General features: G+C 46.8%; 1 protein-coding gene across 2 annotated transcripts in view; it reads right to left on the bottom strand.

The window, feature by feature from the left end:
* Positions 1-2573: 2573 nt before the first annotated feature.
* ZNF366 (zinc finger protein 366) overlaps positions 2574-12913 on the bottom strand; it is a gene marked incomplete at its 3' end in the record, with an annotated part of 62567 nt that continues 52227 nt past the window's right edge. For both annotated transcript variants that reach the window (XM_082837500.1, XM_082837499.1), the window contains 2 exons: positions 6074-6248; positions 2574-3100 (listed from right to left, as the gene is read on the bottom strand). In XM_082837500.1, coding sequence (XP_082693626.1) covers positions 2574-3100; positions 6074-6248 — 702 coding nt within the window. The remainder of the gene's footprint in view (positions 3101-6073; positions 6249-12913) is intronic.

Raw genomic sequence — 12913 nt, 5'->3', positions numbered from 1 at the left:
TGGGTTATATCTAATTAAGTCTCTCATATCCAGAGTCAAGAATGAAAAACAGGCTTTAGAATACATTCCATAACAATTTTTTATGACTTTTCCTAGACCCTTTTCTCTTCCTCCAAATGAAATTTTACTTGGAAGCCTAACACATAAAACAGATGGAATTTGAGCCGCTCTGAGTGAAGTGGGGATATGGGTTGAGAATTTTCCCTCCCCTGGCAGCTCTAGAAGGGCCTAAGAGGGACCTCTTGCTTCTCAGCACACAATGTGGAAACCAGCATTCTAGACCATACTCTTTCCATCTCAACATTAACTTGTTCCTCAAACACTCCCACGTGATTCGTTTTGGGTGGAAAAGTCTATAGCTTGCTATTCTAGTTTTTCTAGTTCCTATTCCAGCTCCGCACACCCAGAACAAACTGGAAATCTGCAGCCTTTGTAGCAGGTCCTCAACACCTTGCTGCTGAAGGAATGAATATGTAACAGGACCCTAGGAGGAGGCCTCACAGAACACTCTGCCAGCCTCTGAGTGATGTCATCAGAGGCACTGATGAGCTGCATTAAAAATAATGGATGGAAGGCAAATTGTCCCTATGAAGATCTGGATGGACTCTTGGCCCAGAGTTGTACTGGTAACCACAGAAAACCACACTCTTCCCTTCACCATCCCCTTTGCAGGTGCTCTGACCTTGGGGCATAGATGGCAGTAGCCAACACAAGCAGCTTTGGCACGTTGTAGTGGTGGTGAGGCTGGGCGAAGGAGGCTTAAGCAAGGCAGCGGGAGGAACGCATCAGGGATTGACAAAGCGCACGTGTGACTGACAAGAACTAGATGAGGCTGACGGGGAAGCACCTTGGCCAAGAGGAAAAAGCCAGCATTCCACAGGCAGAGATGGGCCAGGTCGTCTAAAGAAATGTACTGGTAACTTTGGGAGGAGAAGAAGCAAATAATAAACAGTACCTAGCTCTACAAATACGAGTTGAAACTACCAAGGGACAGTTTTTACATAAACACAGAAACAGTACCAGAGGGTCACTGCTTATGGTCAGTCACACATATGTGACATCCTGTCAGCACTGCTTTATTTGTCAGACGCCGGTGCCTAAGGGAAGCCTACCTGTGGGGCTCGACCCACCCTTGACAGTCACTACCACTCACTGGACTCACGATTCACACATCTAGGAAGAAATAATTAGTCACTATAGGCTGGCTATGTGTTTTTAAACATTTAAGTGACCATAAGCAACACAGGCATCATTTCTAGTACAAAAAGTGTGTGTTTACACAGTGTGTGTGTGTGTGTGTGTGTTTCCTCTCGTGAGGCTCTTACAGAACAGGTAAAAAGGCCTAAGTCAGCAGTATGATTTCAAGGTTTCCTGCTTTCTATCTTAATGAGTCTAAAGCCAGAAGCTGAAATATTTATGGAGTGCCTGGGAGGGGGTCTTGAGAGCCACTATTTTGGCCTAGTCAATCTTTCTCAACCCTGGCTGCACAGAAGAGTCATCTGGGGCAACTTGGAAAGTCATCAGTGCTAGAGCTCCACCCTAGACCAATTAGATCAGGACCTTAGGGCGTCAGGCCCCAGCGTCGGTATTTTTTAAAAGGCTCCCTGAGATGATTCTAATGTGCAGGTAGCATTGAGAATACAGCCCAGAAAATCCTTTACTAGTGATTAGCCTATGGTGATTCTAATACTCTAAATAACTTAGAGCTTAAATTTCAGGGAGAATTCCTCCCCCCCACCCAGCTCCAGCACTGAGGAGAAATCCACTGCTCATGGGGTGACAACTCTTCCTGCAGCTGCTTTACGGGGCACGAAGCCTCGAGCAAGGTCTCCAGGAGGGCGCTCTGCTCAGGACACGGGGTTAGCCTGCAGACGCTGAGCACTGGCGGGCTATCTGAAAATATGCTCCAAATGCCACATCTGATGAAGGTAGCAGAAGCCAAATGAGGCAGACCCAGGCAGGAATCTAAGTATTGCTGTTTTTTCCTTAGTCAAAATTATTCTTATTCTCTTGAAATGCTATCTTATATCTGCAGCAACTACTTGAGAACGTCCTCTTCAATAACTCACCCTCCTGTGTCATTTCTGGCGTTTTTTGATTATTTAATATAGCAAATTTTAAACTATATACAACTACTCATATTTTCATCTATCTGGAAAAATACTATACCTTTTACACATTCAACTAAAGAGTCATTAATAAGGTAACATGTCAAGCACCATATTTTTGCAACTAGAAAGAAGTTTACCGTATTAGTCAATGGAAGATATAATTTCTAAAAGCACCTCAGCATCAGCTTACAGTTAGATGTCTAGAAGAATATGTACAGTTTATTACACTGGAGATCCACGAAATAACATTGAAGAAGACCTTGCATGTGTGTTAAAAATCAAGGGCCCAGTGAATGACCTGAGAAGCGTTTACATGAGTGAGGACATCCCTGCTCACTTAGTCTGAGCCATTGGTAAAGATTCGTGCCCTTCTCCGGCCTCCAGCAAACGAGTGCTCATGCGGAAAGCTGTACTTGCACAGCCTAGTGCTCATTCTCCAAGTGTAATTTTTAAACCGTCCACTTAGATCCCTAAAAGCACTGCTTGGTTTTCCATTTTCCTCTCCAGTAATTCTTTTAAACTCTCATCTCTGTGCTTGAAGTACAAGTAATCAGAAAAGGAGGGGCCCCGCCGAGCGCTCTGCAGGGCCCGGAGGAGGCCGGGACACTCGTCTCTGCGGGCAAACTCTCTCTCCCGGACGCCCTCGGGCCGGGGGCTGGCCCGGCTCTTCGGCTGGAGGTCCCCTTGCGGCGCGTCCTCCCCCGCCTGCGCCTCCGCCCTGGGGCCCGGGTCGGCCTTGGCGGACAGGTCCTGGGGCGCGCAGAGCGGCGGGCTGCGGGGGCCGAGGCCCGGGCTGTCCCGCCCCGCCTCGCAGCAGTTGTCGTCGTCGTCCTCCTCGTGGCAGGAGCTGCCCCTGGCGCTCTCCGCATCCGGCTGGAAGGCTGGCCCCTTGGCCCGGCGCCTCTGGGACAGGTCGAAGGGTTCCTCCTGCTGCAGGCTCCTCAGGCCCCCCGCCGTCTGCGCCCCGGCAACTCTCCCCCTTCCAAAACCTGCCGGAGCAAAGGCACGTTCAGGCCCCGGGAAACGTTCAGGTCGCTGGGCGGAACCCAGGGCCGGTTAGTGTAGCTTGCTTTTGCATTTGAAAAGCAGAGAAATCCCCAGGAAGGCTGTAGAGAGATGGGCCCTGTCACAGATGGAGTCTACATCGGTATGACTCCTTCCAGGGGAATTTGGCAACATGCAAGAAAAGCTTTAAAAATAAGCACACCTTTGACTCAGCAGTTACACTACTGAGAATTTAAACTATGAGAACAGTCTGGCAGGTGCACAAAATGTATATGTAAGGATGCTCATCACCACGCTTCTAATAGTGAGACTGTGAAAACAATTATCAATTTAACGATAGAGGTTTGTTTAAATAAATAACAGTACCTCCATACAATGAAGGTATTACGTGTGTAGAAGGTACTTCTATGTGTAGAAGACGTAGAGACCTATTACTGATCATAAAAGGTATTCTCTATATACTTTAAGTAAAAGAAATATATATTTATCATATATATTATTTATCATATATATTAATAGTGTAGATTCTATTTTATATATCAAAAACTATCTGGAAGGACATATGCCAAAATCTCAAAAATGATTAACTATGAGGTGATTTTTACATTTTCCTTTTCACTTCGAATATATTTCTTTTTATTTTAACAGTGAGCACACATTTTACCATAAGAAAAAAAATAAAACAATAATAGAGATATTTTCAACTTGAAAAAAACCCCAGATATTCCATTTGGGACCAAGGGGGCCACCCCATAACTGGGCCCCCTGAGCACAGACAGAGTAGGTAGGGAGGGTGCAGGAAGGTCCTCTGAGGAGCTCAAAAGCCCTTGTGTCCCACCACAAGGGTCCTTGCTGTTGGGCAATGTGATGTAAGAGGGTCTCATTTTTAGTTTCAGTTTGAAGGCCCTTGTAGGGATGGACTTTTCAGCAGCCAACAGGCATGTGGCAGCGCTCCACCTGATTTGATCTTGGAGGTGTCTGCCCGTGGTAAGCCAGCAGCCAGGCCCTGAGGACCAGCGGGGAGGACTGAAGAGAGGGATAGGAGGGAGGGGGCTGGGGTGCGGCCAGACCCTGCTGCACAGGGGGAAGCAGGCTTCTGGGGCGGGGATGCACAAAGGAAGCCGAGGTCCAATGCTGCCTGCTTTATGGTGTGGTCAGGCGATGAAGCTGTCTGTAGCTTTAATCTTGTCAGGGGCACAGGGAGGATCTTTTTAATCTGGGTCTTGATTTTTGAGCCATTTCAAAACCTAGAGTGAAGAAATGCTAACACCTTTTGTAGTTGAAAACATTAAAATTGTTGAAAGTCTGTTAAAAACTTTCAAAGCAACTCTCTGATATATGGTGATGCTCTTGATTTGTCCAGAAGAATGACAGTCTTTAGTTGCCTGTTAGGATATGAGTATCTGTATGGGGTACGTCCTGGTGACCAAGTCAGGCTTTCAGACGGAGGACTGTCTCCTCATCACCTCCTATGTCTCTAGCCCTGGTGACCGAGCATACTTCACCTATTCTGGAAGAATCCAGGCCTAGCTTGGGGAGTAGCTCAGGCAACCAGAGATGCAAAGAATGATTCAGGAAAAGAACATTCTCAGGGAAATAAAGTGCTTTTGTTTTTTAACCAGAATTTTTTTCAGGGCTTTTGTACAAACTCTAGGCCTTGTTTTATGATGATCACAGTTTCCTCTCAACCAGGAGTCACCGTAAACTCAGTGGGTGTTTGAGAAATCTGAAAGCTACCATCATTTTGTTTCACGCTGGGTGTGCACACGTGCATCCTATTCATGAATACGGGTGCCTAGTTGACCACCTCTTTTGTAAAGGGGTAGGAGAAGCAGCAAACGTGAACACCCCCCCCCCCAATGCTTTTACTCAGTGCAGTAAGCACCAGCTTGAGCCAGAAATTCTTGAGTTAGAATCTCAGTTCTGCCTTCAGACTTGCTGTTTGACCTTGAGCAGTTTATGTAACACCTCTTGGCCTTGGTCTCCATTTACATAAAATGAGAATTACACAGTCTACTTTGTGGAATATTGGGGACGAGCAATAAAATCTAAGTGCTTCACCCTGTGCTTGGATCACATGTGAATCAGAACATATCAGTCAGTTAGCATGATATTGTAAGTTACGTATATGTGTGTCTTCTCTCCCCACACACAGGCCTCCCAGAGGGCGAATGAAGGTGGTCTCATTCCCCTCGTATCTGCCATGGCATATAGCACACTGCATTGGACAGAAAGCATTTACTGCCCATTTATTGAAGGACAACCTACTGAACCCAGTACGTGCGGAACATAAACTCCTCACTGCTAAGGAAGGGACCGAGAAGATGAAGGAGGCAGAAACTTTCATCAGTTCAGTTAGGGCTCAGCTAGGGAGACTCACTACTCTGCCTATGGGCCAATCAGCCCTACCAAGCAGGACAACTGTCCTTGCGAGTTTCTGGTTGTGAACAGATAGACGAGACCTAGCCTGCTACAGACACACTTCTGCTGACAGCAGAACTAGCAGACCTGCCCCTTAACGGCAGTGCGATAAAGGGGATACAATAAGGCTTTGGAGTCAGAAAGGTCTGTGTTCAAATTCTCGGTCTGCTACTTTTCAGTTGAGCAAGTTAATATTTCAAAGCCTCGTAACAGAAGTTCCTCCACCCTGGAGCTACTATAAAGATTCACAGAGACCAAGCACCTGCTGCAGGGTCTGGAACAAAGAACTAATAGTGGTACCGAGTGGCATCATTATGATATTCTAACCTACCTCCTAAAATTCACTTTTACTTACTACCTTCAGATACCAGCTTTACGTGTGTTACAGCAACACTGCCAACCTGCTCCCGCTACTCTGCTGTGGTCTTGAGAATTATGCTCCCTTTTATGACGGTAAGAATAACCCCCCAAAGTAAAGCTCCCTAAAGACAAGTTCAGCTCCCGTTTGTTCCTCACTGGCCTGGAAGGGTGATTACCTTGAGAGTGGAGGCCCCGCTCCATGACCCCATGCTTCACTTTCATGTGGCGTGTCAGGTTCCCCTTCAGGGTGAACTTGCTGGGGCAGTAGAGGCACTTGAAGGGTTTGCTGTCAGAGTGCAGGTGCATGTGGCCCATTAGGTTGTGCATCCGGTTGAATTCCTTCCCACACAGCTGTGAAGACAGTGATGAAGAGGACACAGGTTACTCAAAGGCGGGGACCCTGCCCAGGTGACCACACCCAGGCCTGTGTGAGGACGGATGTGTCGCTACTTTGTCTGGATCTTGGCATTTTTAAGTTGCTTCCGAAGAAACTGTCCCCATGGAAGTCAAGGAGGGGCTGGATCGAGCCCAGGCTCAGAGGTAGAACCGGTAGGGTTGGATTCACGAGATTTTACTCCTGTTGTATTGGGATTTTTAAACTCAAGGTAAAAATTGCAAAGCTATTAAAGCTTCTTTTGAACGCAACCTTTTGGAAAGGAGAAAAGCTGCTCTGAAAGCAATTGCTCAAAGTGTGCTTCACTTGAATGATGAGGATACGATGACTTGTTTAATATTTATGGAGTGTTTACAATATGGAAGGCACTGTCCCAAGTCTGCCATGGGATATCTCATTTAACCCACATCAGTCTTATGAGATGGGTGCTGTTCTCATCCCTATTTTACAGATGGACAAACTGAGGGATTAAGAGTAAAGACTGGCCAAGGCTCACAGCTGGAGCTGGGATAATAAACTCAGGTCCTCGGACACCAGAGGCCACACCGTCAATCACCACATCATACTGTGTCCCCCCAGTATAACTCTTCTGTTAGACTCTATCAGGCAATGCTTTTCTAATTTTTAAATTTGCTAACTTTGGGGATGGATTTCAGAGTTAAAAGGAAGGAGTGTGTCTTTTCTCTGGGTAGAGATCTGAAGTACTGAAAATATCATCCTAGGTATACAAAAAGCAAACATATTTTATTCACTTTTTAAAAATTTCTATTTCCATCAAATTGCAAATACATGATGGACCACAGCAGTTCTCCAGCTCCTTTGGGAAGAACAGAACTGCCTTTTCAAAGGCAATGTGTGCAGATGCAGATGGTGTAAGACAGAAGCAGTTGCTCTGGGGTGCTTTCCTTGCTTTTCTTGTCCCCAAGCTTCAGCACAGCAGGGTGTGGAAGCTCCAGCCTTTCCTTGACTGTGCTGTGAGGAATGCAAAGAAGGATTCTGTGTCTGTGCTGGGACCAGAGCATTAAGGGAGGAACATTCTCCTTCCCTTTTCCCTTCCCACCCTCAGAGGCTCATGTCGTGAGGGTAGTGGTATGAGGCAAGAGGTGCCCAGAGAGAGGATGCGGGGTACGGCATCCTCCGAAGCTGACACCGGTCTTCCTTTCTCACCGAGAGATGTTTTCAGGGCCATTGTGGAGGTTCTGGGGTGAACTTTTATTAATGAAGACAATGTTTTCTTCAGGTGGCTATGGAGGTGAGAGCTGAGCTGGCCTTGGAAGAATGGGTACACCTAACAACTGTGACCTTGGGAGATTAGCCTAAAAGAATGCGGGGCAGGAAGAGGAAGCCATCCTGGGATTACAGATTTGTCACAGATAATCCATGCATGAATAATAAACGGCTGGTTCTGTGTTTTTAAATGATTCCTATTGGGGGGTTTTACGTACTTTTTCCCTTTTTACTTCCTTACTAGCGAGAATGAACTCAGCATACTGGTACCCCACACTCAGTATTCAGAGCACCCCTCACCACGTTCATTTGGAAAAGGTGACCCAAGAGGGGAAAAGCTGAGAGAGTGGGTCTAATTTAGGGGAAAGTATGGATACCTGCTTTCTCTTTATTCTCAACCGAGACGATTTATAAAGATATATCAGCCGGTGGCTCAGTTTTGCCCATGTGTGAGAGTTCTGGTAGAGTTCTCTTTATTAGCTTAGTTTATCCAGTTCTCCATCCTGGCTAAGAAAAAAAATTGAACCTAGAGCTTCTACATTAGGTATTTCCAGTCATGGGTCATTCTAGAACAGATATATCTCATTTGGTTCATGGGACAGTTCTGATTGTTTGGGGCAATGCTGCTGCTGGACTTGCTGAGCTGAACTGTCCTTCATTAGACTGCAGCATCTCTGAAGGCTCTGCCTGCCTTTTGGTTATAATCCCTGCCTAGCACCAGGCTTGACCCATGACAGTTCCTTAGTAAGCCTCTGTTGAGTGAGTGAAGGGGTGAGGCACATCGCAGCAGAAGATCTGAAAACAGCAAAAGCCATGGGTAGTTAAGCACAAGACATGTAGGTGGAGGGGAGATAGAGATTGGAAGGTCAATTAGGCCACTGCAGTAGTCCAAGCCTGGATGGGTCTCATGGTCCTATAGGCCAGACGGAGAGAACTGAAGGAAGAAATGGGTTCCTCTTTCCTTCAATGACTTCCATGGAGGGTGATATTCCACTTTTAGTCATCATCTGTGGTTGCTGAGGTATTAGAAGCTGGATTGGTCTGAATGGATTTTATAAAGGAGATGAAATTTTAGCCTAACCTTGAAGAATATGTGGAGTGCCTTTTGATTTTGTTTTGACACAAGAATAAAGTCTCCTCATTAAATATGTTCAGACACTTCAATCAACCTTAAACTACAGGCACAGTAACTATGACTATTGTGATAATGATCCACTGCTTGTTGCTGCTGCAACTGCTGTAACCCTGGGGTTAGAGCAGATCCTGTAGTTCACCTGCCTGAGGTCGCAGCCCCCTTCCCCCGTCACCCTACCTCCACCCAACACACGTGTGCACACATGAAGAGGGCTACTGCTGGGTATCTTCCAGATTCTTCTGCAGCCTCAGAAAAGCAACCTTTTATGATCATCATAGCTGAGTGTGTGTTTTCTACTCTAATGCTTTTCTGGATCAATTCATTCGGTACTGAACTTCCTGGGACATTTTAGTGGTATATGGGGACATTAGGATGTTTTATCATTTTAATAAATGATATTGTCTCCTGAAGTCAAGGCCTACAGCCTCAGGGAAGAAGATGTACTGTGGAACGTGGCTGGTCAGCTATATTATCTGATGTGTGATTGGTAAAGAAGACTCATTTTGTTGCTGTGGATAAAATTTAATTTTTATATACCAGAGTTACCCTTCATGGTTCATGGTAGCCTACTGATAGCCAATGGAGAGCTTTCCCAGGGCTAAGCAATAATGTCTCAACTCTGAGAGATGTTTAGGGCACTAAAAGGTGTCCCAGGTAGTATTCAGAAACATAAGAACTACCTTCCTCTTCTCTGAGGCCAACCCCAGTATCAAGCACAGGGCTACACACGTAGTAACACTTAATGAATATCTAAGTATATGGTTAGGAAATAAACAACCAAGTCAGGAAAAATATCACGTCCTTATGCAAAAATTCCACAAAGCAGCCATCGCCAACTCTCGCGCGCCCCCTTTAAAGCTATACACGTTAGTTTGCAAACCAAAATCCTCAGTGGCAGGAGGACAGAAACAATTAACTCAGGACCTGAAGTACTTGGACACCACTCACATCTCAGCGGTTGGGACCCTTAGCTTCTTCCTCTCAGCCTCTGACCCTTCCACAAAGCCCTTCGGTCCTTATCCAGAACACCTGGCCTCTTCATCCTTCTCAGAGGACTGTCCTCACATAACTATACACAAATGAATGGATATATTTTGTGTCTGTGAAATTTGGAGAGGTCTCTCAGTCACCACGAGTGAAGAGGGGCCACAGAAGGAGGATTGGGGCAATTAAAGACGGCACCCTCAGGTGGGGTTTGAGTGTGAGTGAGCTCTAAGCAGAATCCTTGTAGTAGAGGAGAGGAGTAGACAGGAAGGAAGAAAAGTTGGGAGGGAGCATCAAAACTCTATAGTTTCTTCTCCTGGGAAAAGCAGTCATCTACAAGGCCCGCTTTCATCATGAGACATGAGGCTAAGAGCTTGCCCAAGTCAAGACTTGCTGAATCACCTGCTGCCAAGGTCTGTGGAGATTAAAGGCACAGTATTGGTACAGGAAGCTGCTGCAGTGATAAGGAGTCAGATGTCATCTTGCAGGTGGTCATCTCAACCAGTCCAGCCCTTTTGAACTCTCAGTTGCTCTAATGAGCAGTATTAGTGTGCTTCTGACATTAAATATCAGTTTTTCCACCAATACCCACTTTTATACCTAATTTTAAAGATAGAGGTGGAAGTCTGTTGCTTACTTCCCTGGTGGCACAGTGGTTAAGAATATGCCTGCCAATGCAGGGGACACGGGATGGACCCCTGGTCCGGGAAGATCCCACATGCCGCGGAGCAACTAAGCCCATGTGCCACAACTACTGAGCCTGTACTCTAGAGCCCGCAAGCCACAACTACTGAGCCCGCAAGCCACAACTACTGAGCCCGTGCGCCACAACTACTGAAGCCCCTGCGCCTAGAGCCTGTGCTCCGCAACAAGAGAAGCCACCGCGATGAGAAGCCCGCACACCACAACGAAGAGTAGCCCCTGCTCACCGCAACTAGAGAAAGCCCACACACAGCAACAAAGACCCAATGCAGCCCAAAATAAGTAAATAAATATATATAGAGAGATGGACCTCAAGATGTAATAGGAAATTGGAACAAATGTTTTGAACTGTCCTTTAAAAATGGGTTGCATGGATCATTAGGCTTTGAGATGGCAGAACAGAGAGGCAGTGGTGAAACCCCAGAGGGATACAGAACTTGCTCCACTTTCTCTTCTGTAAAATGTCGATGATAATCTTAGTTTCCCATGAAGGCTTTTTTTAAAAAAAATAAATTTATTTATTTTTGGCTGCATTGGGTCTTCGTTGCTGCACACGGGCTTTCTCTAGTTTCAGTGAGAGGGGGCTACTCTTCATTGCGGTGCGCGGGCTTCTCACTGCAGTGGCTTCTCTTGTTGTGGAGCACAGGCTCTAGGCATGCAGGCTTCAGTAGTTGTGGCTCGTGGGCTCTAGAGCGCATGCTCAGTAGTTGTGGCACATGGGCTTAGTTGCACCGCGGCATGTGGGATCTTCCTGGACCAGGGCTCGAACCCGTGTTCCCTGCATTGGCAGACGGATTCTTAACGACTGAGCCACCAGGGAAGCCCCTCCTATGAAGGTTTTTGATTCAGGTAAAGGGATTGGCAAATAGTAAGAGCTCAATAAATATTAGCTCTTAGACTATCATTATCATGTACATTTTACATTCTAGAAATGGTAAGTTCTTCGTGGATAAGGGTACTGTCTTTTTAAACCAAATTATGTGGAAGGAATATTGAGGAAGGATCTCAATATTAAGGTATTGAGTAAATACCTGCCAGGTTACTTGAGGCATAAGAGAAATGTAAGCAGGTGTGGCTGAGGCAGCCCTGGGAATGTGGATGGAAAGAGAAGATTCATCCTAGATTGCAGGCTTTGGGGATCCTATTATCTGGCTCTCTGATCCTCCGTCAGCCCTTTAAACAGCTGGCAGAGGCCCTGTCCCCTTATCTTCATAGAAGCTCCTAATTCTGGCCTCCTGATGCCCCTTCCCTCCCGGGTCCAGGCAACTTCCTGTGAGTCCCAGAGACAGCGCTGACAGCCAGAGTCACAGAGAAGTCGCTGTGCACAGAGGCAGAGCGATGGCAGTGGGCAACCACTGGGCTGGGGCCAGAGGCCCACAAAGCCAAAAAGAGGCACACTACTGAGACTGCGATGCACCAGGAAGCCTGTGTTTCCCTATTCTGAGAGGAAAGGTCAAAGAGCTGCAGCCTGCAGCCTCGGAGAATGGCCTCCGCTAAACTGCCCTTCCCTTACATCCTTCTCTCTCTCTCTCTCTTTTAATAAGAAGGGTGTTCCTTTCCTCAAAGGGAGAGAGAGGGAGGGAGGGAGAGAGAGACTGTAAACTGTCCAAAAGGACCGTGAGAAAACAGGAAGCTTTGAAAAGTACAAGAGAAAGCAAGATGAAATCTATTTGCAGGCAGGCCCCTGGGGACATGCGGGGCATTGTTAAGCAGGCAGTTCATACAGCTATATCCTTCCTTCTGCTGAGGAGGGCTTTGCTGCCAAAAGGCTGCTATCTGGTCACTGCCTTAACCCCCTCCATGCCAGCCTGAGAACCCTGATCCCAAGCACTGGGCCCCTGCAAGTCCCCACTGGGTTTCTCCCCGATGGAGCATCCAAGAGCTGGAGGGGGAGATGGAGCCAGTTTGGCGGAGGCGGCGGGGACCCTTTTCAGGGAGACCTCATCCTTTTCTATGTGTTCTTGCCTCAGCCTTCAGCCCTCTGCTTTGGGCCAGGCTGCAGATGACCTGGTGATTCATAACATCGGCAGCTCCCGGCTTCACCCATCTCAAAGGAGAATTTGTCCCGGAAATTCTGGATGACTGCTTTTCCTGGACAGGTTTCCCAAAGACAGCAGCTGGTTCTTTGCTATTATGGAGTGTGGCTGCTACGAGGAGAGCATCCAAGTCAACCCCTGCGTGCTTGCGCAGAATCTGGGAAGCGTATTTCTGAAACGTGGCTTAAGTCTACAGGCGCAGGTCTCTGGAGAAACTCCAGCTGGCTCCAAGAAGCAAGGAGTCCAGAAGTCGAGCCAATAGCAAAAGAACCCAGAAGGGCAGTAATTTTTTTATAAGAAGAAAAAAATACCAGAAACCTTTCCTCCTCGAATTTTCCATCCTATTGTTAATGCCTAATCCCGCAGTAAACGAATGTTTCTGTTTGCTGTGGACAGCTGTTTCCACTGAGCCAGGGCCAGAGAGAACCAGTTCATGTGGCCACAGCGGGAGGGATTTATGTTAGGAAGAATTTTTAGTGGTGAGAATCCCAGGAAATTAGAATCTGTTACTTAAAGAGTCTCCCTTTTTTTTTTTTTG

The sequence above is a fragment of the Leucopleurus acutus genome (genome assembly GCF_964270905.1).
Source record: "Leucopleurus acutus genome assembly, chromosome: 3".
NCBI lineage: Eukaryota > Metazoa > Chordata > Mammalia > Artiodactyla > Delphinidae > Leucopleurus > Leucopleurus acutus.
The sequence above is the reverse complement of the archived record's forward strand: the minus strand, read 5'-3'. Positions and strand labels throughout refer to the sequence as shown.